This window comes from Mytilus edulis, chromosome 14 (assembly GCF_963676685.1).
Source record: "Mytilus edulis chromosome 14, xbMytEdul2.2, whole genome shotgun sequence".
NCBI lineage: Eukaryota > Metazoa > Mollusca > Bivalvia > Mytilida > Mytilidae > Mytilus > Mytilus edulis.
Genome location: NC_092357.1, coordinates 21,921,256 through 21,945,861, shown reverse-complemented (window position 1 = coordinate 21,945,861; position 24,606 = coordinate 21,921,256). Strand labels below are relative to the sequence as shown.

Genomic DNA, 24,606 nt, shown 5'->3' with positions numbered 1-24,606 from the left:
TAGCCACCATGTACATATTAAAACGATTGTGTCGAACGTTTGATTAAAACCTAATCCTACCTTCATATTCTTCTGCTGGACAGCTGAGATAACATTTGACGCCAGCATCGTATCTGTGACTACAGTGTGATGTATCGATTGAGTATGTGCAATTGATTAATTTATGTTCTGAACCAGAGCAATCTATTCTATCTAACCAAATGGTTCCATTGCCATCATCTATATAATCAAAGGGAATCATCTGTCCTGAACTATGAATAAATGAAAAAAAACATGGGATTTGATACTCACTACTTGTCGTTTCGAGATTTAAATTCTGATAAGTACTTTTAATGTTGAGTATATAAAAAGAAGATGTGGTATGATTGCCAATGAGACAACTATCCACAAAAGACCACAATGACACAGATATTAACAACTATAGGTCACCGTACAGCCTTTAACAATAAGCAAAGCCCATACTGCATATTCAGCTATAAAAGGCCCCGATAAGACAATGTAAAACAATTCAAACAAGAAAACAAACGGCCTTATTATACCAAAATGAACGAAAAACAAATGTGTAACACATAAACAAACGACAACCACTGAATTACAGGCTCCAGACTTGGGACAGACACAGACACAAATAATGTGGCGGGGTTAAATATGCTCTTTAATATTTGTAAAGCTTTGGTGAATGTATTCTTCAGATAACTGTGCTTCTATGTGCCGCATCGTTCTCTCAATTTGGGACGATTGGTATCAAAAGTTTTTAATTACACTCATACCACGTGATTAGGTCCCATTTTCCATCGACTTTATTGTTTTCACTTTAAAACATCTGATGCCAGCGGGATTAGTGCAGCAGTGCAAATAAACCGTAAACGGTATGTGTTATGTAATAATCCTTAAAACAAAATTATTGAATTCTAATTTACCAATTAAATGGCTTCTATTTCATTCGGTTTTTTTTCTCAATAATAATGTACTAATATTAATGAACTCAATTTTGACTGATGTCTTTTTATATAAATTATAAAAACTGTCCGTATATCATATCAAATGAGAAATCCTTCTTTCAAAAGTTGCTGTCATTATAGGACATATTACGAACAAATGAAATAGGATGAATCAACTGACTTCGATACTAATTCATTGCTACATTTGTGATCCTGCTTTAAATGTTATACACACCAATATCCGAGCTGTCTACATGCTACTTCTGCATCAACATGACCAAAGTGAGTAGAACATAGTGTTCCCCATTCACCTCTATAATTAATTTCCAGTCGTCCTATATTTTCAACAGAACCTGTTATAAAACGCAAACGACCTGCAAAGAATATTCAATCATAAGAAGAATCTTCTTTAATAGTATAAAATATCCTTTTAAACTTTGTATATTCATGTCACGCACATAAATTTACGGCACTATATTTTAGATTGGTTCCTTTAGTGGTGATTCAAGGTATCAGGCTTATAATTCAATAGGCCAGACGCGTGTTTCGTCTCCATTAGACTCATCAGTGACGCTCAGATCAACAGAATTAACAAAAATAACAAGTACAAGCCAAACAAGTACATATCTGATAGTGTTGCATACCCAAAATTCCAAAAAAAAATGTGCCAAATGCGGTATTGTTTTCCTATAGACATAAGTTCTCTACGATAATAACGTTGAAAGCAGTTATTCTTCCTATCTGTGCACTAAATATCAGATTTTTTACAAAATGATTTGATTGATTGATTGATATATTAAAAATTGTAAAGCTTTTAGAAAAATGTATAAAATATTAATGTAGGAGGATTGAGTTAAAAAAAAAACCCACAACATTAGATTGCTCAGTAATTAATTTTGTCAGTGCAAGATATAACAATCAGTCTGTGGAAACTAGTTAGAAATATATTAATACATAATTCATTTTCTATGACCTGTACTACAGTAGACCGAGTAAATAAATTATTATAAAACTCATTGATTATACGGTGTTTTCCATTTTCTAATACAAAAAAGCTATGTATATTTTTATAGGATTGTTTTGAACATTTGATTCATACGAATTTCTACCTTCATTTTCTTCTTCTGGACAGCTTAGAAAACAATGGAGACCGACATCTTCATAGTGATGACACTGTGTTGTATCGATAGAGTGTGAACAATTCAGTAATTTAGTTTCTGAACCAGAACAGTCTACGTCATTTAACCAAATAGTACCTTGTCCATCATCAACACGATTAGAGGGAATCATCATTCCAGAACTATAAATAAATGATAGATACACGGGGTTAGATAGCGACTACTTTTAGTTCTGTACTTTATTCTCAATGTTCAGTTGAACACTAGGAAACTATTTCATTGACAGTATATACAAATACAACGTTGGTGAGATACTTTCACATATTCAGATTTAGGGCTCAGGTTACACGGAAGTATGTCTTATTGGTTCTTGACATATAATTTTACCAACATTCAAATTAATTTGCCATCGACAAAACTCTAAACAGAGCAAGACAGAACGTTTTTTACAGTTTTCGTGGTGTTTTTGGTGAATTTCAGCTGTTTGTCTAAAAAATTATAATATCCCGAGACTTTTAATACGCAAAAATACCGTAACCGTTCCGAAATTATTTTTTTTGGTCCAGATAAATATTTGGGTTCTTAATTAATAGGAAGAATAATTGAATTAACAGATAACAGAAAAAAGTAAGAATTTAGTGACAGATTGATGGAATAATAAGGAATTGTAGACTTATGACATAAAGCAATGTGTTGCAAAATTGAAACAATGAAACAAGAATGGAATAACAAAATAAAACAAATGATGGAAAAATAGACGCGAGTGACAATTTCAATTGGATATAATTGAACTGATTTAAATTGATTTGTGCATGTGTTATCTGCTTTAAAGCAATACACACCAATATCCGAGCTGTCTACAAGCCACTTCTGCATCAACATTTTCGAACTGATTGTCACAAACTGTTCCCCATGCACCTTCATAATAAATTTCCAATCTTCCTTTATTCGTTTGACTGGTCGACAGTATACGCAAATCACCTGTAGATAGTTAGGCAAAAAAAGATATGATCATGAATTAACAAAGACTAAATACGTCATGGAGACTTAAATCAGTAAATATATTTTCTCAAATGTACAGAGAATAAATACAACAAAACCATCATATAAGAAAATTGCCATTTGTTGAATTTGCAAAAGCTTTATAGTCGGATTAACCCTTTAATATATTCGGACCGAAATTCGTTTTGATTTCCATTTTCAAATATGCAATTTTTGTTATACAAATTTCCTTTATAACTCCATTGTCTAATATCGTTTTAATGGTCGAATCATGTGGTATGCTCTGAAACCCCAATGTACCACCGTCAAAAGCACTAACTGCCTGTAACCAACGTCAAAATAATTGTCAGAAAGGTCAACCAATTCTGTTCAGGTATGTTTAGAGTTCTGATTCTGAATTACCCTTTGTCCCGTCAACACCAGTGTGTTTTTGGCAATTATGTGGTATAACTTTAGGGTTTAAAATGCAATTTTGTTCTGCAGTCGTTTCTTTTGCATTAAGCTCATGGTAAACATTTGGGGCATGCATCTGTCTGTCATGGCATTTGGTGATTCAATAAACATTTCATGTTGCAGGAAACAGTGTTCGGGGATATAACTCTTACTATACGATACAATATGAGAAACATCTAAGCGACATATTGCGAAACAAATATTTATTGCAAGAACCAAATAAGACGAAAGAAAAAATTAATCAGAACTAAAACAATCAATTTTTCCACATAAAAGTTGAAAGACCTTATGATATGATTCAATTAGTATATTTCGACATGCTAACCATAGAATAATAACAAATACCTAAAATGATAAGGGAAGTTCACAAACACAGCATAATAGAATTGCGAACTGTCCGTCATATGAATGTATCAACGCCACAATATTGACGTCACGGGTTAATTTCTAAACGTTGGATATAAATCAAAATTAGGTTTGCAATTATGATATTTAATGTATTTTATAACAATTAGGCCGTGTTCACACCAAACGACATGTACAGTAAACTTGTTTACAATTAGTTTAATGTACTGGACATTGGTTTCACATTAAATTTGTTCACATCTATACACCTTGTTTAGTTACCTGTACATAAGATTTGTCCACACTTGTAAACTCTATGTCATTTAAATGTTCATTACGTAGAACCGAATGAAAACTTTTCTAGCAATAAGGAAACGACCATTTGACTTCAAATCGGGTGGGGGGGGGGGGGGGGGGTATCGATGGAAATATTCCGAACACCAATTGGATAAAAAAAAATAAAAGCCTACAGATGATACACAAATATTCAAAATCAAGAGTTTCCTCTTACATTATAGTATTATATGTTGGAAAAAAAATTGATTACCAGCATCGAAAAATAAACCGGAATAAAACGTTTGCGCGGAAAAATTTCTGTCTCAGATAAATTAACAAAATACCCCCCCCCCCCTTTTTTTTAAGTTAAGTGGTTGATTCTTTATAAAAGCCATTTTGATGATTTGCAGTAGTTTAAAAATAATAAAGATGTCTCGATTAAGCATTAGAAAACGGAGGCTGCAGCAGCTTGCTTACAGGCGAAGAATATATATTTTTATTCTCATAAAGCCAATGCATTACATCGGTACAGAGATTGAAGGAGAAGAAGGAATGATATAATAGGGATCACTATATTCCTATCTTTTCTTTTTGTTTCAAATGGTATTTCTTCTCCAAGGTGTATTTGGCAAAGGGAGGGGGTAATGTTCTTTTTTAGTTTTAAGGGTAATTTAACGGATCCGAGATACATGTACTAGACAAGCAATACATTTACCTCACACTTTTTAAGTAATGCATTTATGAGTGAATCGTTGTTTGAGTAAAGACCAGTGGCAAACATTTCTGTGCAAGTCAAGTCGATTCGTAAAGACCTTAATTTTCAAACGAATTATGTGTTCGGCAATGATGCTGCTTTGAGTTTGATATTTAAGGGCGTAATAAAGCTACGTTAAGTTTAAAAAAATATATATCAAGTGTAGACAAATATTTCTGTTAAGAACTTTATTAATAATTGTTATAAATATCAATTTTATTCATAAATTGTTTCTTCCTTAAATATACACGGTGAAACTTAATGTTTTAAATGCCTAGTTTTGTGTACACTTAATCTACACAAGGCCTACATCGAGCATCGACTGCATGTAGACAAAACATGTTTTACACTACATGTAAACATTGAATTTAATCAATTGGAATGTAGATTTGTTTAGTTTACGTGTGAGTTACACTTACACAACACCGAGTTTAGGTCAATTTGAACACGGCCTTACTTAAACATATATATAGAATGTTAGCTATTGTGTAATTAAATTGAATTATCTAACTATGTCATGCATATGATGAATCAAGGAATTCGTTCCATATCTTAATTCAATACAATAGTTATTGTTACGTAAAAGTGATAATGATAATGAAGTAAGATTAAATTAGCAAACCCGATAGCTGGCACTCGACCACACATCTAGATGTCATTGTAGTTACAATAATTGTCCATATCATTTGATTCATTCTGTCTATAAAAAAAATGTGGTATTATTAGACATTTGCGGAAACTAGGTCTATAACCATGATAACTAGGATTTTAATCACGTTTAAAGTTGACAACAAAAAAATGGGTCATCTCAAATAGAAAAAATCCATTAGAAATATATAGTAAAACCAACTTTTTTTCTATTTGAATCCCAATTTTATAAGGCGACTCATACTGATACAAAGTACTGATTTATATGTTCATACCACTCACTATCAAATATATCACCTACTATACCATTTTTTCAAATACATTTTCAAATGAACAGAGAAGCGGATGATACAGAAGGTAACGTAAAGGCAAAACTCATTAGTCTTAAAAAAAACTGACAAGGTCAAGGTTACAAAACAGGCTTTGTTTCGATCTAATGAATAAAACTTTGATAACGTATATATGTTACAGTAAATAGGTAAAATTAGGAATTACATGTAATTACTAAACATTTCAGTAAATACCTGTAATTACTAGCCAATTTAGTAATTACATGTATTTACTAGTTGTTTCAGTGATTACTGGTAATCACTGATTTTTAATGTCATTTTTACAGCTATTTACTAACTTGATGTTTTTGTTTTAAAATTCAAAACATAATTCAAGATACCAAATAAAAATGTAAAGGGTAGGGTATTTTAAGGGGGCTTACTTAGGGATGTTGGAATATAAAACACACCAAAAGTGCATACTCTTTAGTGCTTTATGTATTGAAACTGGAAAATGGTTGTTTTATAGGTTTTGAAACTCCGTAAATATATGCATGCAAGACAATGATATCAATTCAAAATTGATTTTCATAATTTTGTTAAACTAAAATCTCCATCAAGCACTGTGGTTTAAAACTTTAAAATCATTTTCTCCAAATATCCTGGGTTTCTACCAAACTTGGACAGAAGTTTAATGCTTATGATCATAAGATGATATCCAAAAGTAAAGTTTGAAAAAAAATCCTTTTTTTCGTATATTACTTATAAAAGGACTAGTTTTCCCCAGTTAACATAACATACACTCTGCAGTTAAAGTTTTTAAAACATTAGAATTTATAAACCATCCTGTATTTTACCCAATTTTGACAGAAGCTTCTTACAGTACTAGTCAAAAGATAGTATTTAGAGGAAAATTTTAATATGTTTTCTTCATTTTTGTTGAGTCTGCGATTAACAGCAAAAGAAGGCGAGAGAGACTATTTGTTCTGCAAAACCCTTACCATTTTAATAGCTTAATACATCAATAACCCATCTCCAGCTAGGGGTTGAATTGAAGGTATTCAATAAGGTCCAAATATTCACTCGCAAATGCACAACTCATCAACCTTGTTTCTCAGCTAATTTAACAAAATAGAACAAGATTGGCTGCTAACAGTGAATTCTAATTTCACTATATCATTTTTATTAATGATTTAACAACAAAAAAAAGATATTTTTTTTTTTTTATATCTAGAAGCTAATGACACAACTTTATCTTATCTTTATAAGGTAATATGGTAATAAGTCTAAATATTCTTCAAATTCAAAGTTTTCTTTAAAAAGTTAAAACATAATGCTTTGGGAGAATTTTCCATTTCTGATTTCCATGTCTGCTGAAATTGGTAAAAAATTATCTGTATAATGGTCAACTTTAACCATTTTGGATTAAAACTAAAGTTACTCTGATTTAACCAAATATTTAAAAGTCCATATTTATTCAATAGATTTTTTTATACAACTCAACCATTCAAAATTTTAAGAGTACTAAATGATCTTCTAGTTAGTATTACCATAACTTTTCATCATCTAACCATAATACAACATTGTTTTAGCAGTCAGTAAATAGGTGTAAAAATTCATTTTAAAATTAGTAATTACTGGTAATAACTGGGCCGTTTAAGGAATTACTTGTATTAACTAAGTGCATCGGGAATTTCCTGTAATTCCTAAATTTTAGTAATTACATGTAATTCCTAATTTCATCTATTTACTGTAACATATATATGATTTGGTTTGATGTTGGTTGTGCTGCATCCCGACCGTAGAAGACTAGGATTCGGCACCTGGAAGCTTGCTTAGTACCACTGCATTCTGAATGTGTCTATAAGTTTTATCCCTTTAGTTTTGTGGTTTTTATGTCTTGCTATAGTTATACAATGTTTTAGTTTATCATGTTAGTTTCTCTTTTGAAATGTTTTAAATTTGACATGTCAGGACCTCTTTAAACTTGATATGTGGCTAGAGTTCTGTTTAGTTGATGATTGTACAGTGACCAGTTATTGTTGGTGTCTACCTTATTCATTGGAAATTGTTTCATTGAACAATTGAATCATATATTCTTGTTTTCATAGACGATTAGCATGCAGATGGGCATGTGATACAGATACAAAACACAAATAAGCAAAATTAAAATGACATTTACATTTTAACAACATTTAAAACTTTTAACAGTTGTTTGTACCAAAAAGAGATTTTTCATTCATTTTTGTCGGTTACTCTTGACATCATAAATATTGTCTTCATAACTTCAAAGTGGATAACGCCCCATTTAACATTTTGCAACTTGACCTTTGGATGTTAAACGACAAAAAAAATATGAATTATTTATAACGTAACGTTACACCTTGGAAGTAATATTAGAACATGTCATACAAGGGTTATTTATAAAAAGGACATTTTTAAGTGTTTTTATGTTATTGTTAGTAATACAATATGTAAGCTAAGCATGAAACATTTAACAAAATATACTTAAGTCATGATAGTGATATCAATCCTAGTATAGTATACCTACGGGACACAATTCTAGTTTATCCTACGTTTTTATCACGAATATATTTGTTGAACTTAAATAGTACAGGGATACAGGCGATCATTTATATTTGGTAAATGAGATCATGAAGGCGCGCATAATTGCCGATTTTGTCCCTTGAAGGACACAACTCGGAAATGGTCTCTTTCTTTTGAAATTATTCTGTAATTCTAAGCAGGATCATATAAGTGTTGATGCAATTGCTGCTTGTATTATAAACTTAAAAAAGATAAAAGCAAATATCAACGCAGTTATTTGGTAGTTGAAATCAAGAGGTGATTTACAGGCTCAAAAGGGAAAATATTTTAACAACATTGATATTTTTTTTAATCACATCTTGTTAAGGTTTCGTATCGACACATTCAGATTCGAACCCACTAAATATTTTTGGCTTATTTTTACGTATTTTGGGTTTCTGTCTGAATGACAATTTTCCCCATAATATTTTATTTGTATCCTAATTTTGTAAACGTCTTCTTTTTTTTTGTTTAAATGGAGTATGTACTTACTATGCAAAATTACTCACTATTTTATATACAGCCATGTACTGCTAATGACGTTGCTTCAATGACGATATGATCTCGATAATAACAAATATAAGACTTTCAGTACTGATCCATTTGTTTATCAATCTTTGATACCGTGATCGAAACTAGTGTTTTTTTTAGTTAACTCTTTCTTAAGAATAGTCATAGATATAGGAAGATGTGATATGAGTGCCAATGAGACAACTCTCCATCCAAATTACAGATTTATAAAAGTAAACCATTATAGGTCAAGGTTTAGTTTAAACTTATTTTATTGTTCAAAACAAATGGATTAGACACAAGTTTTTCAACTTAGTTCTGTCTTCTCCATAGGTCAAGGTACGGCCTTCAACACGGAACCTAGCTTCACACCGAAAAACAAGCTATAAAGGATCCCAACATTACTAGTGTAAAACCATTCATAAGGGAAAACCAACGGTCTAATCTATATAAAAACGAGAAACGAGCAACACGAATAAATTACATAAACAAACGACAACTACTGTACATTTGTATCTTACTGTTCCTTCCGCTGACTAAAATATGAAATATAAATCAAACGCACTTCAAGTGCGCTTTTATGCCTATTTTTCATTTCAAAGCTATATTTAATTTCCTTCAACACATCTAGTTATGGCATGTTCGGCTGTAGATAGCCCTTGATAATAGTTTTTTTTTTCATTATTAAAAATACAAACTTAAAACTTAAATGATCTCACAAGACGTTTGTTGTTTACAATACTGTTGGGGTTTTGTTTCTGAATAGAACTCTTTCATTTGCTGGTCATTAAACTGGTATTACAACATTTGTTGTGTCGCCTAAATAAAAGAACATCAAGGCTTTTCAAAAAAGTTTGTTTTTATATAGAGGTTCCATCATAAATAAAGGCAACAGTAGTATACCACTGTTCGAAAGGTTGATAAAAAAAACAAATCCGCGTTACAAACTAAAAATGAGGGATACCAATAAAACATAAGAGGAGAACTACGACATAACAGAAACACCATATTAGAATGAAACACACACAGAAACGAACTATGATATAACAATTGCCATTTTCCTGACTTGGAACCGGACATTTTAAGAAAATAATGGTGGGTTGAAACTGGTCTTGTGGCATGCGAAACTCCCGCTTTTATAGCAATGTCAAATATAACATTAAAATGACAACATTACATGACAAGACTACAATGCAAACAAAATAGAACATACAGAACAGAGAAACACACGAATAATACCTTACAAAGGGTACCAGGTTTAAAATTTAATAAAGAATATTAATTATGTTTTTCAATTTCATAATGCAATAAAGTATACTCACAGATCAATCTCTTACCCACTATGGTCAAAATTTAACTGCAACTGCAGACTGCGCTTAAACGCGTTAACATATGTTAAACGCAATGAGTATAACCGTCATACAATTTTGGTAATATGCAAACAATTCAGTAAACATTATAAACTTTCCCCTAATATAAAATTGTTTGGGACCCGGAAGCATAAGGTCAGAGTTAGCTTCAGGTAACAATCGAAAACGGATAGAAGAATCATACATTGTAATCTGAACTTGATTATCAAAAATATGTGATGTGGAAAACTTTAGAATTTAGTTCATGTTACGAAGTGCTAATTTCTTAACTAGGCCATCAAATCGTTCAAGGTTACTTAAAAAGTTGTGTATGTATATCAATAGTACGTTAGTTGATGTAACAGTTATATACGACAAAAACAATATGTTAAATTTTCAAAATACATATTTCGTATACAAGGGTTATGGACATATTAACAAAAGATTATTGTTGTTGTCAAACATACTTCTTTACCATTAATATAGCCCTTTTCCTACAGGCTGTAAAAAACAAATTTAAATTCTCATACAGATCTTAGTCCCAAATTTTTATTTCAGTCATACGATTCAGGAGTCCATCATACAAACATGACGGAGCTCTGTTTCCAATAGTCACTATAAGGTTTCGATATCGAAAATAGCCAATATATATCTGTGCTAGTTAATTCATTCGTTATGTTGCTGACCAATATAGGTTTTAACAATGTACCAAACGTCTCCTGATTTACATCTTTCCTATTGGGTTTTTTTACTTGCATATCAAATATTGGCAAAGTATCCAAAACTCCAAGGTATATCAATATATACCAATGTCACTATATAATGCCAACTAAAATGATTTTATTGTCTCGCCTTTTTCTCAATCACAATATACCAACTTTTGTCATTTATTAAGTTCCTATATCAGAGACTGGTTAAATAATTGTTTTAATTTAGAATATATGAAATGCGTGAATATAATTTAATAATCGGATCATTGATACGTGACGAATGTTCCTGGCTTAAAATTGATAACAAATAAGCATTAAGCAGGCAACACAAAAAAACGGTGTTGAAAATATGACAGGCCGACACTATGACAATGTGTAATTTCAGATTCGAAAGCACTGTTTTTGTTTTTGTTTTGCTGTTACATTAACTAAAATACTATTGATACTATTGAACATTTTTCAAAGTAATCTAAAACGATTTCGTTTAACTTTGTCCACTTGAGAAATCTGCAATTCGTAACATAAACTAAATTTTCCAGTTTTCAACCTCACATATTTTAAATGATCGCGTTCAGATAACAATGTATGGTTCTTTTTATCCGTGTTTAATAGTAACACGAAGCTGGTGTGTTACTCGATGCTTTCGTGTCCCGAACAATTTTACATTTAGGTAAACATTTTAAAATTAAATGCATTATTTGCTTATAACCCAAATGACGGTTACAATCAATGCCTTTGAAGTATGTTAATGCGTTTTAGCACAACGAGTGGGTAAAAGATCGATCTGTAAGTAGTCTTCACTGCATTTTTTTAATTGATTTTAAATTAAGCATCATTATAACAGCGATTTTATATAAAAACAAATAATTTGACAGGCCTTGTTTTTTAGCGACCACACACATGTTTCAATGACATTTAAGGCCAGCAAATGAAAGAGTTCCATTCAAAAAATACAAGTATTTTCGTGCGAGGTCATTTAAGTTTCAAGTTTGTTTTTTTTAATTTAAAAATAAAACAGTTAACTAAGGCTTTATACAGCCATACATGCCAAAACTAGATATGTTGAATGCTTTGAATCGAAGAACAGGTTTAAAGCGTACTCCATTTCCGTTTGTTGTTAGTATTGTGAGAGTTTGTTTGAGTATGTTTCATGAAATAAATTATACTTCATATATTAGCTAGACAGCGGTAGTTACTATTACATATAGAACCATTCTGTAGAAAGGGACCACTGGAAATAGTTCTAATTTTGATCACTGTTTTCAAGATTACTAGAAAAAAACTCAGTACTGAAATTCCAACTTGTATTATTATACAGATCGTACCGACGAACACTCAGTCACGAAAGTAATTCGAAGTAGATTCAATCAAGCAACGTTATTGGTAGTGCATGATTGTATATAAAATATTAAGCAAATTTGCAGTTAGTGAATAACAACGACAAAAAGATGTACAAAATAAGACTACAACCTCCAAAATATTAGCAATTACAGTATTGTGTCTTTTAAATGAACAACACGAGGTTTTGATATTTGTTTATTAAAAATAATAATTCATTGTGTATTTGGTTTTTTTTTTCTTTCTCCAAAGCATTACACACAAATACATAAGTTTAGACCATACAGCTTTATGAAAAAGTCGTTGTTTCTTTATGATGTCTTGATTTTTATGCCCCATCTACGATAGTAGAGGGGCATTATTTTTTCTGGTCTGTGCATCCGTTTGTTCTTCCGTCCGTCTGTCCCGCTTCATGTTACAGTTTTTGGTTGAGGTAGTTTTTGATGAAGTTGAAGTTTAATCAACTTGAAACTTAGTACACATGTTCCCTATGATATGACCCTTCTAGTTTTAGATATCAAAATCACAGTCCACTGTATATAGAAAATCGGAGGGTGAGTGAGGCATCACTGTTCTATGGACACATTCTTGTTTTTCATCTATTAAATAGAATTAATGATTAAAATATTTCTTGAAAGGAAACAAAATTTCAAGTTAAAAGTCGTTTGAAAATTAGATATATTTATGAAAAGAACATTTAAGGGATAATAGTTAATTAAAAAGTAACATATATAGTGTGTTAATAGACAAGAAATGGAGTGGGTCTTTTAAAGTGTGTCGTTATGGAAAATAATCAAGATGTGACGTTATTTTTAAATTTACCAATGTTAAAATAGACGTTTCCCTATTGAGCATGGAAATCACCTTTCGAGTTGAAAATCTTACTTGCAATTTCCAAAGTACCAATCAGCTGCCTTCATATTTGCTATTATCCTGAAGTATTTAGAGTACAAAAATATAGATTTTAACATATAAAAAAGAAGATGTGGTATGATTGCCAATGACACAACTCTCCACAAGAGATCAAAATGACTCTGAAATTAACAATGATAGGTTACCGTACGGCTTTCAAAAATGAACAAAGCCCATTAAGAATAGTCAGCTATAAAAGACACAAAATGACAATGTAAAACAATTCAATCGAGAAAACTAACGGCCTTATTTATGAAAAAAAATGAACGAAAAAGAAATATGTAACACATAAACATACGACAACCGATGAATTACAGACTCCTGACTTGGGACAGGCACATACATACATAATATTGCGGGGTTAACATGTCTTTTTGCATATTGGTCTTGGTATTATCCCAAGAATCCAATATCTGCCTGAGGCTTTAGCCGAGAGATCATACTAGGAACAATATGCAAAAGACATGTTATAATCTATTCATCGCATATCAAAGTTCTGTAGAATAGAGAAAAATATCTAATTAATAATATACGAGTCACCACATGTGGTATAAATCTAAAAATAGTTGTCACATTGTGCATAATGTGTTTTGTTACTGTATACTTTATTGTAACACATGAGGTATTAATTCTAAAAAAAAGTTATCACATTTTCCATAATCTTTTTCATTACTGTAGACTTTATTGTAACACATCCACTCATTTTTAAATGTTTGTAATGCACAAAAGTATTCATTTGGCATTACTGAAGCTAAATTGATATACGTTAGTTGCGCATTGTAAGGCCTACTTGTAGCTTTTGTAGAAAAATGTTCTCGTAATGTCCCATACAAACATTGTCATTGTTTTCAATAGTTTTCAAAGTGCCAGGATTGTAATTCAATACGCCAGACGTGCGTTTCGTCTACACAAGACTCACCAGTGACGCTCAGATCAACATAGTTGTTAAGCAAAACATGTACAAAGTTGAGGAGCATTGAGGACAAAAAATTACAAAAAGTTGTGCCAAATACGGCTATGGAAATCTTTACCTGGGATAAGAAAATCTTTAGTATTTCGAAAAATTCATACTTTTGTAAACAGGAAATTTAAAAAAAGACCACTTAATTGATATTCATGTCAACACCGAAGCGCTGACTACAGGACTGGTGATACTCTCGGGAACGCAATGACGTCACGTCATTTGGAATCAAGGCCATATAATCAATAAGCACATTTGTTATCAGTGCAGATTGGAGAATTTTGACCTTATTACAGATGCCAAACCCAACGTTTTCGTATCAATTTTTTGATAATTAAAATCAACTTTAAAATGGGTCGAAATTAAAATTGCAGAATAATTTCAAAAGAATGTCATTCAACTCAATATTTCACTTCCGAGTTATGTCCTTCACCGAAGAGAATTCGCCCTTCTTCATGACGTCTTTCACCAGGTAGATTAGATCGCCTGTATACACGCACTTTGAGAGTTAAACACGCATCTAAGTGATCGTCATTCCGAATGATTAACTAAACATAAGGTTTGTTTCGTAGGTATATTATCATAAATTTAATATCACTTACGCATGTTCTTTTAAAAGTTGTTTTTTAATATTTTCTTTGGTCAGCTTTCATATTGTATTACGAACAATAACATTAAAACACTTTTATTTCTAAATAATCTGGTCATGACTTAGTATACTCAGTGTTCTCATATAACTTTCAAATTGTCACGTTAAGATATAAATATCGCATAGTTTATTTAAATTGTTTTGTGGTATAACACTGTAAGGTCAAGTTGCAAAATGTTAAATGGGGCATATCAAGAAAGTATACATAATTGCTAAAGATTCACTGAAAAAAGAATAAAATATCAAGTATTTGTACAAAAATCTGCAAAACGTTGAAAATTTTGTAAAATGGTAAAGGTAAGTTTTATCTCTGCCACCCTTTTGTTCCCTCCTGCCAAGATAAAGACCAATACAAAACGGCTGTCAGTTCACCTTCATTTGCTATGAAAACAATACGATATGAAACATTTCCATCGACTGAGGTAGACTCCAGCAATTATACTGGTCGATGTACAACAATCAATAATGAACAACACCCATACCACATATCAAGTTTAAAGAGCCTGACAGGACAAATTGAAAACATTTTAAAAGAGAAACTAACAGGAAAAACAAAAATAAAATAAATCTTATATACCATGTATACAGCCAGCTATATAAATTACATAATATAAGGATAGAACTTTTAGCCACATCCCGAATGCAGTGGGATTTAGCAATATTGTAGGGGCCTAATACTCGCCTTAAACGGTTGGGATGCACCAAAACATCAAACCAAATTATATATTTTAGTCATTAGACTGACACAAAGCCTGTTGTTTGTCTTATTATTGTTTTAATTGTGTTACATTGGCTTTGTCAGGATGTTTCTGACTTATGAGGTTTACGTTACATTCTTTGTCATTCGCTTCTCTCAATATATGCCAATATCCTTGGAAAATGGGATAGAAGGTGATATACTTAGTATGTCATATTAAATGGTATGTACATATAGATCTATATAAAAAAGAAGATTTAGTATGATTGCCAATGAGACAACTGTCCACAAGAGACAAAAAAAGACACAGACATTAAGAACTATAGGTCACCGTACGGCCTTCAAGAATGAGCAAAGTCCATACCGCTTAGTCAGCTATAAAAGGCCCCGATATGACAATGTCAAACAATTCAAACGAGAAAACTAACAGCCTTATTTACATAAAAAAAAATAAAAGAAAAACAAATATGTAACACATAAATAAACAACAACCACTGAATTAAAGGCTCCTGACTTGGGACAGGCACATACATAAATAATGTGTCGGGGTTAAATATGTTAGCGGGATCCCAACCCTCCCCCTAACCTCGGACAGTGGTATAACCGTGCAACATAAGAACGAACTAAAAAAATCAGTTGAAAAAGGCTTAACTCATCAGATGGACAAAAGTACAAGTGGACGTGGACGAGTACTTGTACATCCCGACAACATAAAGACACAATTAATGAACAGATGTGAGAGTACTCGCAGTTATCTAACAGCTCGTTCAAAACCACTTACAACAAATAAAAATAATAATAATCTAAGACTAAACTATCAATCCGTACATATCCAACATCCAATGAATTTAGTGTAAAGACGTCATAAACAGTCAGTGAAAAACAATGCCAAGTTACAGATATCGACAGATTGTAGTACAATGATTGTGTATATGTATATAACATACTATTAATATTTAGTTTGCTTTAAATTTACTGATAACAAAATCAATATTTATACCAATAAAAACAATATTCAATGCTATATGGTCTGTTAGCATGATTCGCATTTTTACTTTAGAGTTCATATACTATGTGTTCATAGTGGTTTTAGATGACGCGTTGTTTTTTGTGACTATAAACCTGAATAAAACCATAGTTATAAGACCTAAATGCTCAACCCCTAATAGGAAGGAATATACTTGATATTCATATGATATAGACATAGGTTTTGACCTGGCACGTCATTAACTGCTAATATTTCTTTGATAATTTATGTATCGTTGTCATTTTGTTTAGTTTCTTTTGATATCTATTCTGACATCAAATTCGGTCCATTAACACTGAACTAGTAAACATTTTTCTTTAGCTGTAGCACGCCTCCGTATGCGGGAGTTTCTCGCTGCAATAAAGACCAATTGGTTGCATTCGGTTGTTATGTGCTATTTGGTCGGGTTGTTGTCTCTTTGACACATTCTCCATTTCTATTCTCAATTTTACTCGTTTCCATTAATGGTTACTTATACTATTTTTTTGTTTTATAGATAGAACAAATCAACTGATATGGACCATTCTTCTAACTGCAATGACATGTGGGGTCGATAAACATATAAATCAATAGAGTCTGGTTGTCTGATTCGCCTATTCGCCTTGTAATTCAAATAAAAACACATTTAAGTTTACTATTTTTTTCTAGTGTTTTTTGTTTTTGTTTTGTTTTTTAATTAAAGAACCGTTGTTTCTTAGTCAATTTTAAACACGAATGAAACTCTCGTTAACAGTTTTAGATGTAGTTTATTCGTTTACTGTGTTTGAGCTTTTAATTTTGCCATTTGATGAGGGACTTTCTGTTTTGAATTTTCCTCGGAGTTCAGTTTTTTTTATCATACTTTTTTCTAAGAATGTCTATTAATACCATATTTTATTTTATAGACATAATGAATGAATTGGTATGGACCATTCTTCTAACTGCAATGAACTTATTATGTGAGGTCGAGTGCCAGCTATTGGGTTGGTAAATTTAATTAGACATTCGTTTTGACCTACCACCATTTTTAGTACACTAATAAGAAACAATAACTATTAATTTAATAATGATTAAGAAATTTACAATGAATTTTTTATCCATCATATTCATGACTAAATGCATTTATACTAACGGACTTGAAAAACGCAGCTACCTTATTTGATGATGGTTTTAAGCGAGATATGATTGCTTTTCAAATAAGTACTATTCATACTTCTTTCTGTTTAACAAAATCAATATCTGACTCGCGCAAATTTCTTAAGGCAAAAATTGAAACCAATAAATGATTTTTAAGTTTATTTTTAAGTGATACAATTTTTTCAATTCATATGTTCATTAAAATCAGTTGAACAAATCTCCATATTCATGATATTGCAAAGACTGAACAACAAAAGTCCAAATAGACACATAACAAAATTGCAAAAAGAAAAAGAACTTGTACTGTAACCAGATAATTGGACATCAGAAACGCTCCTTATTGTCCATCAAACAACGATACAGGCAGATTTGATTTGTTAATGACCATCAATGACCAGATCAATTTGTAGTAAAAACGCCACGTCTAAAGAATATTTGATTACCGACGTTATTTGCGGGACACGTTAACGGCCACATCGTCAACTGCTAATTAAATCGTCGAATGCAGACAGATGCATGCCATAGATATAAGAAGATGTGGTATGAGTGCCAATGAGACAACTCCCCATCCAAGTCACAATTTATCAAAGTGAACCATTATATTTCAAATTTATATACTTAAATTCAACTGAAAAAAAAACATTTATGGCCCTTAAATTTAACCGTATAATTGCCAAAAACACAATTTTATGAATATAACAAAAGCATATTCAACAAGTAAACAAAAGAACTCAAAACATGCCCAACATAATTGGTTGATCTCTCTGACAATCATTTTGGTGTAGGTTACATGCAGTCATAGCCTTCGACGTTGATACATTCATTGATACGTGGTAAACCTGAGTTTCAGTGCATACCAAATGATTCGACCATAAAAGATGACGTTATCAATTGAACTTTTGAACTGTAATTAATTTAGACAATGAAGTAATAAATGAAATGTATGTTCATACGTACCTTATATCTTATTTTTGACCTAACTATCTTTAGTTGATTTGCATATACTTTCGACAAGTCAAACGAATAAAGGACGATGAAAAATTATTCCCTCGAAACTTGTTTATGACGGCCAGGGTACTATTTGGTTAAATGACATAGACTGTTTTGGTTCAGAAATTAAATTACTGAACTGTACACACTCTATCGAAACATCGCATTGTCATCACTCTGACGATATGAATAAATGAAATGTATGTTCATACGTACCTTATATCTTATTTTTGGCCTAACTATCTTTAGGTGATTTGCGTATACTTTCGACAAGTCAAACGAATAAAGGACGATTGGAAATTTATCATGAAGGTGAATGGGGAACAGTTTGTGATAATCAGTTTGAAAATGTTGATGCAGAGGTGGCATGTCGACAGCTCGGATATTGGTGTGTATTGATTTTGAAGCAGTTACAAAATATAAAAATCAATTCCAATAAGTCCATATGTCACAATTCATGGCCTTTGTATTAGGGATCATCTAAGGTTCAAAAGTTTAAATTATAAATGTAATATCAAAAAATTTTTGATCGACAGCTAATTTTTTTACACAAAAATCTGTATTCGATACTATATAATTAGTTTCGTAAGCTAATTTCAAAAGTATTTAGCATATGCAGATCTTTATGTAGTCCGTCCTTCTTTCATTCATACAATCATTATGTTATTTAATTGGTCTATCATTCCTTATTTTGCTATTAACTCAATCTGTCGTTCCGTTCTTCATTCTGTCATTCTATCAGTATTTCATTCCACCATCCAGTCATACAGTTTTTCATCATTCCGTTATGAATTCATTCAATCATTCTGTTATTTCATTTTTCTGTCATCCTAGAACACGAACATTTATCCGAAAAAAAGATAAAATTGCATTCCGATAGATAATAGTAATTTTGCGAAATAAAAAGTCCATGGATATTATGAAAAAAGTAGGTCCGGTAAGGGCCGATTTTGGCCTCAAATTTCAGGAGTGTCTAATTCAGTTGATTCAACTAGTTTGTGTGAAAGATTTTAACTGATTTAGTCATTCAAAACGCTCCGATTAATACCTAGATGTGAAAACTCTATCAAATATGCCAAAAAATGTCACTTTTCAGATCGTTTTTGTCAAATATTAAAGTGGCCGCATCCGTGTTCATCCTCAACCTTTTTATATGTTGTGTATTATCATCTAATACAACTACATTTTAATATAAAGAATGAACACAAATGTGGCCACTTTCATTTAAGGCGGAAACCGTCTAAGATTTAGTTTAAAATGTAACTAAATTGCTAAAACTGTGCAGATTTGAGTAATTTCGCATGACTTAATGATGCTAGTACTCGACATATGTGCATTTTATTGTCAAAAAACAGCCAATATTTATGCAGCAGAAACATTCTACTTTCCAATAAATAACTGCTATATTTAGGGGAAAAAAGGGTTTTACTGGACCTTCTCCTTTATCAACAAACAGCTGATATTTTCCCAAAATACCATGAAAACTGTAAGCATGCGTTCTGTCGTGCTTTCTTCATGTTCTTAAAGTGAAAAGCATGTTCGTTTGAGTTGTGGTACAATTATATCTCAAAAACCAATAATTTGCTTAACATAATACCATTTTAGTAAAAAAAAACTTCCTTTGTAAATAGACACATGTGGTTACCATCGAGCTTTTACATAACTTATATGTTTGACTTATTCGTGATATTCTGATACACCAAGTCACCAAGTTTTACACTGATATTATATCCAGTTGATTTACTTGAAAATTAGATTGTTTCTTTCCAATATTGTCTTTGTACAAACACGTTTTCTTCGTGTAATCAACTAGACATTAGAAGTACTTGACAAAAAAGTAAATGACTGAACGGAAATATAAAAAAGAAAATGTGGTATGATTGGCAATGAGACAATTGTCCACAAGAGACCAGCATGACACAGACATTAACAATTAAAGAGTAGTAGAACCTCTCAACCAATGTTTTTTGTACGGGACGTGAATGATTGAGTATTCCACTTTAGAGTAATAAACAGAATATAAATTACAGAACCAAAAGTAGGGAATATATAACCCCTTGTATCTTTCATTTATTTATAGCTCCGGAAAGATTATTCCCTCGAAACTTGTTTATGACGGCCAGGGTACTATTTGGTTAAATGACATAGACTGTTTTGGTTCAGAAAGTAAATTACTGAACTGTACACACTCTATCGAAACATCGCATTGTCATCACTCTGAAGATGTTGGCGTCCATTGTTTTCTCAACTGTCCAGCAGAAGAAGATGAAGGTATGATAGAGTTTTAAACAAACTTTCGTCTGTCATAAAAGTGAGAGGTTTAGTAACCTATTAACCAGGTTTAATCCACCATTCTTACATCAGAAAATGTCTGTACCAAGTTAGGAATTTGATAGTTGTTACCTGTTTGTTTTGTGTGTTTAAATTTTTGGGTTTGCCATTTGATACGGGACTTTCCAATCAGTAATTTTGGCATTAAACTTTATAGTATAAAATGTGCATTCCTGGATATTTTGATAATACCGAACTCCCTCTTACTTGTTATATTTACAAGAAATCTACCCGTAAATTTGTGTTTAATTATAGCCAATTGTGTAAAGATGTTAATATCAGTGAAAATACACCTACTTCATGTAATTGCAGTAATTCTGAATACATTTATGGACCCATTTCCCATGTTATAACAGGAGATCTTAATATCGTTCAAGACCGAGAGTTAAAATCATTCCTCAGTAAAGGACCTAAATATCGTCCCCCGTCAATTATTAATTGGAATGAGTGTCGTGATATCATCAACGACTCACTCCGTACTTACTGTTTGAAATGGATAAAACAGGAAAAAGCTGACAAAAAATCTTTGGACTCTTTTTAAATTCAGTAATGAACATAGTTGATATACGTATTCAACATTTTAAAGAACATTTTACTCTTAACAATAAGTACAATAAACCTATTTCTCGTACCAAGGAATTTGTTTTTGTCCCGGCCGATAAAGCTGCTAACAATATTATTATTGTTTGACGTAAATTTTACATTGAGATTTTACAAAAAAAAAATCACCAATTCATTAACATTCCAACTGACTCCATTTTCAGAAAACGACATCTGTAACAAACATAAACTTTTAGCTACCGCTTTACAAGCAGAACCAAAAACAATGAAAGTCCCAACTATGTATTGGCTTCCGAAACTACACAAAACACCTTACAAATATAGATTTATTTCGTCTTCAAGCCATTGTTCCACTACTAAATTATCTATTCTGCTTACCAGTACACTTGGTACAATCAAAAACCTGATAATAAATTGTTCAAATAAGGCCTTCAAAAATAGTGAAATTAATTACTTTTGGAGTGTCAAAAACTCGTTGGAAGTACTTGATAAATTGCATGCTTACATGTATATTGGGGATTTTTTAATCTGTTCAAAGTTTCGATTTTTCTACCCTATATACCACATTGTCTCACATCTTCATTAAGAAAAAAATCACACCTAATTAAATGGGCATATAAAAAGTCAGAATGTGAATATATATCATGTATATGTTCAAACTCTTTTAGGTAATTTTTTAGTAGCAATAAACAAAAAAACTATGTCAATTGGACATGCTTTGATACTATATCTGCCCTTGAATTTTTACTTGATAACATTTTTGTTCGCGTATATCGTCAGGTTATCGGAATTCAAATGGGGACTAGCTGTGCGGATCTGTTTTTGTATTGCTATGAGTTACAATTTATGACAAAAATCAGCAAAGACCAATAGAAACAACATCTGATACACAAATTTAATAATACTTTTAGATATTTGGATGATATTTTGGCTCTCAATTATGACGACTTCAGTATGTATAGTAAACTTACTTTAAATAAAGCTAGTACTAACAATGACCACTGCCCTTTCCTCGATCTTGATATGTATATATATATATATCATTAACGGAAAGCTTAATACTAAAATTTTTGATAAAACATGTAAAAGAGATGATTTCTCTTTTCCTATCGTTAATTATCCATTTTAGATGGACCAGTGACGTTCCCTTGTCACCATCTTACGGTGTTTATAGATCTCAACTTGTACGATTCGCTCGTGTATGTAACAATGTTTAAGATTTTAACGAGAGAAATTTATGTATTACTGAAAAACTATTACACCAGGGTTTTCGATATAAATTGGTCAAAGCATTTACTAAATTTTATCATCGGTATAAGGACATCATTTGGAAATATAGCTCAACATGCAGACTTCTTATACGTTCAGGTATTTCACATTCAATATTTTATAGAAATATTCTTTATAAAGCACAAAAATGTCAGTATTCACCTCAGAAGCTAACAAAATCTTTCAATAGACTCATTAAGAAGGGATATAGTTACGATACTTTGTCAGGTCATTAAAGATTGCATATTTTGGCGTTAATATTGATTCACTTATAGGGTCTTTGCATCGGAACTAAACACATCTATTATTGATAAACCAGTTGTTGGCATGACACGGGTTATATTCTTCTCATATATTTTATGATGGTATGATACTAAATCCCTCACGAAGAGGATTGTGCCTGATATTCATATGATGAAGACATAATTTCTCTATCAGTTTAATTGAAGTCTCGAGCTGGCATGTCAGTTAACTGCTAGAAGTCTGATGTTATTTATGTATTATTGTCATTTTGTTTATTTTCTTTGGTTACATCTTCTGACATCAGACTCGGACTTCTCTTGTACAGAATTTTAATGTGCGTATTGTTATGCGTTTACTTTCTGCATTGGCTAGAGGTATAGGGGGGGGGGTTGAGATCTCACAAACATGTTTAACCCCGCCGCATTTTTGCGCCTGTCCCAAGTCAAGAGCCTCCGGCCTTTGTTACTCTTGTATTATTTTAACTTTTTCTGGTGTACAATTTGGAGTTTAGTATGGCGTTCATTATCACTGAACTAGTATATATTTGTTTAGGGCCAGCTGAAGGACACCTCCCGGTGCGGGAATTTCTCGTTGCATTGAAGACCTGTTGGTGACCTTCTGCTGTTGTCTGCTTTATGGTAGGGTTGTTGTCTCTTTGGCACATTCCCCATTTCCATCTTCAATTTAATGGCTATTGTATTAGAAAATGAAAAACACATTATTGTTTAGAAGTAACTCGGTCTATTGTAGTACAGTTCCTATAAAATAAACTTGCATAAATATAGCATCTGAGTGGTCTACATTGTGTCCACGTCTAACTTATTTCTAACAGACTGATTACTTTTAGCTTGCACTGACATGATCAAACTAATTAGGAATCTGTTGGTTTTTTTTAATTCAATTGTGTCGCTCTTAGTGTTTAGCATTATACTTTTTCATGAAAGCTTGACTTTTTAAAACATAATTATCTATTAAATCATTTTGTAAACATTCTAATTTTTAGCGTACATATAACAAGTCTGCTGTCAATTGAGTTACTTTATAATACTATAGAAAAACAAACTTGAACAACAAAAGCTTTAAAAAATGGTTTTGAAAGTATGTGTGTCACATGGATATAAAAAGTTTGAAAACTTCTTACACTGATAAATCATCTGAATTGGTATGATTGATTTTTTCAAGGTTTTTTACGCTTAATGACGTGTTCCGCTGACAATAAAGGACGAGTGGAAATTAATTACAAAGGTGAATGGGGAACAATATGTCATCATTACTTTGATCATGTTGATGCAGCAGTAGCCTGTAGACAACTCGGATATTGGTGTGTATTAAATTAAAAGCAGCACCACTACTAATATATAAATGATTTTAAATCAATTAAATCATAATATTTTATATCAAATTCATAAGAATAATCTATGGTTTAAAGTTTGACATTCGTGATAACGTCTACGATAGCAATGTTACATTCTACAGACTCATTTAAAAAAAAATCCTCATAAAACATGTTAAGAAAGTTCTTGACGTCAAGTGTTGAATACGAAACGAAAG

General features: G+C 31.6%; 2 protein-coding genes across 2 annotated transcripts in view; one reads left to right on the top strand and one right to left on the bottom strand.

Annotated features, from left to right (window-relative positions):
* LOC139504043 (uncharacterized) overlaps positions 1 to 5,585 on the bottom strand; it is an 88,550-nt gene extending 82,965 nt beyond the window's left edge. The window contains exons 1-5 of the mRNA XM_071294100.1: positions 5,512 to 5,585; positions 2,902 to 3,040; positions 2,051 to 2,241; positions 1,177 to 1,315; positions 61 to 251 (exon numbers count right to left, since the gene is read on the bottom strand). Coding sequence (XP_071150201.1) covers positions 61 to 251; positions 1,177 to 1,315; positions 2,051 to 2,241; positions 2,902 to 3,040; positions 5,512 to 5,584 — 733 coding nt within the window. The 5' untranslated portion in view covers position 5,585. The remainder of the gene's footprint in view (positions 1 to 60; positions 252 to 1,176; positions 1,316 to 2,050; positions 2,242 to 2,901; positions 3,041 to 5,511) is intronic.
* Positions 5,586 to 17,434: 11,849 nt separating this feature from the next.
* On the top strand, positions 17,435 to 24,392 carry LOC139504042 (neurotrypsin-like). Its single transcript, XM_071294099.1, has 4 exons — positions 17,435 to 17,507; positions 18,901 to 19,039; positions 20,732 to 20,922; positions 24,238 to 24,392. The coding sequence occupies exons 1-4, from the start codon at positions 17,435 to 17,437 to the stop codon at positions 24,390 to 24,392; spliced, it is 558 nt and encodes a 185-aa protein (XP_071150200.1).
* Positions 24,393 to 24,606: the final 214 nt, after the last annotated feature.

What these genes read in the sequence shown, in the direction of transcription:
- LOC139504042 (XM_071294099.1), top strand. Translation starts at nt 17,435, where the DNA reads ATGAATGAATTGGTATGGACCATTCTTCTAACTGCAATGAACTTATTA. An exon ending in GGTCGAGTGCCAGCTATTGG is followed by an intron (nt 17,508 to 18,900) that starts GTTGGTAAATTT and finishes AACTATCTTTAG; the next exon opens with GTGATTTGCGTATACTTTCG. An exon ending in TGTCGACAGCTCGGATATTG is followed by an intron (nt 19,040 to 20,731) that starts GTGTGTATTGAT and finishes ATTTATTTATAG; the next exon opens with CTCCGGAAAGATTATTCCCT.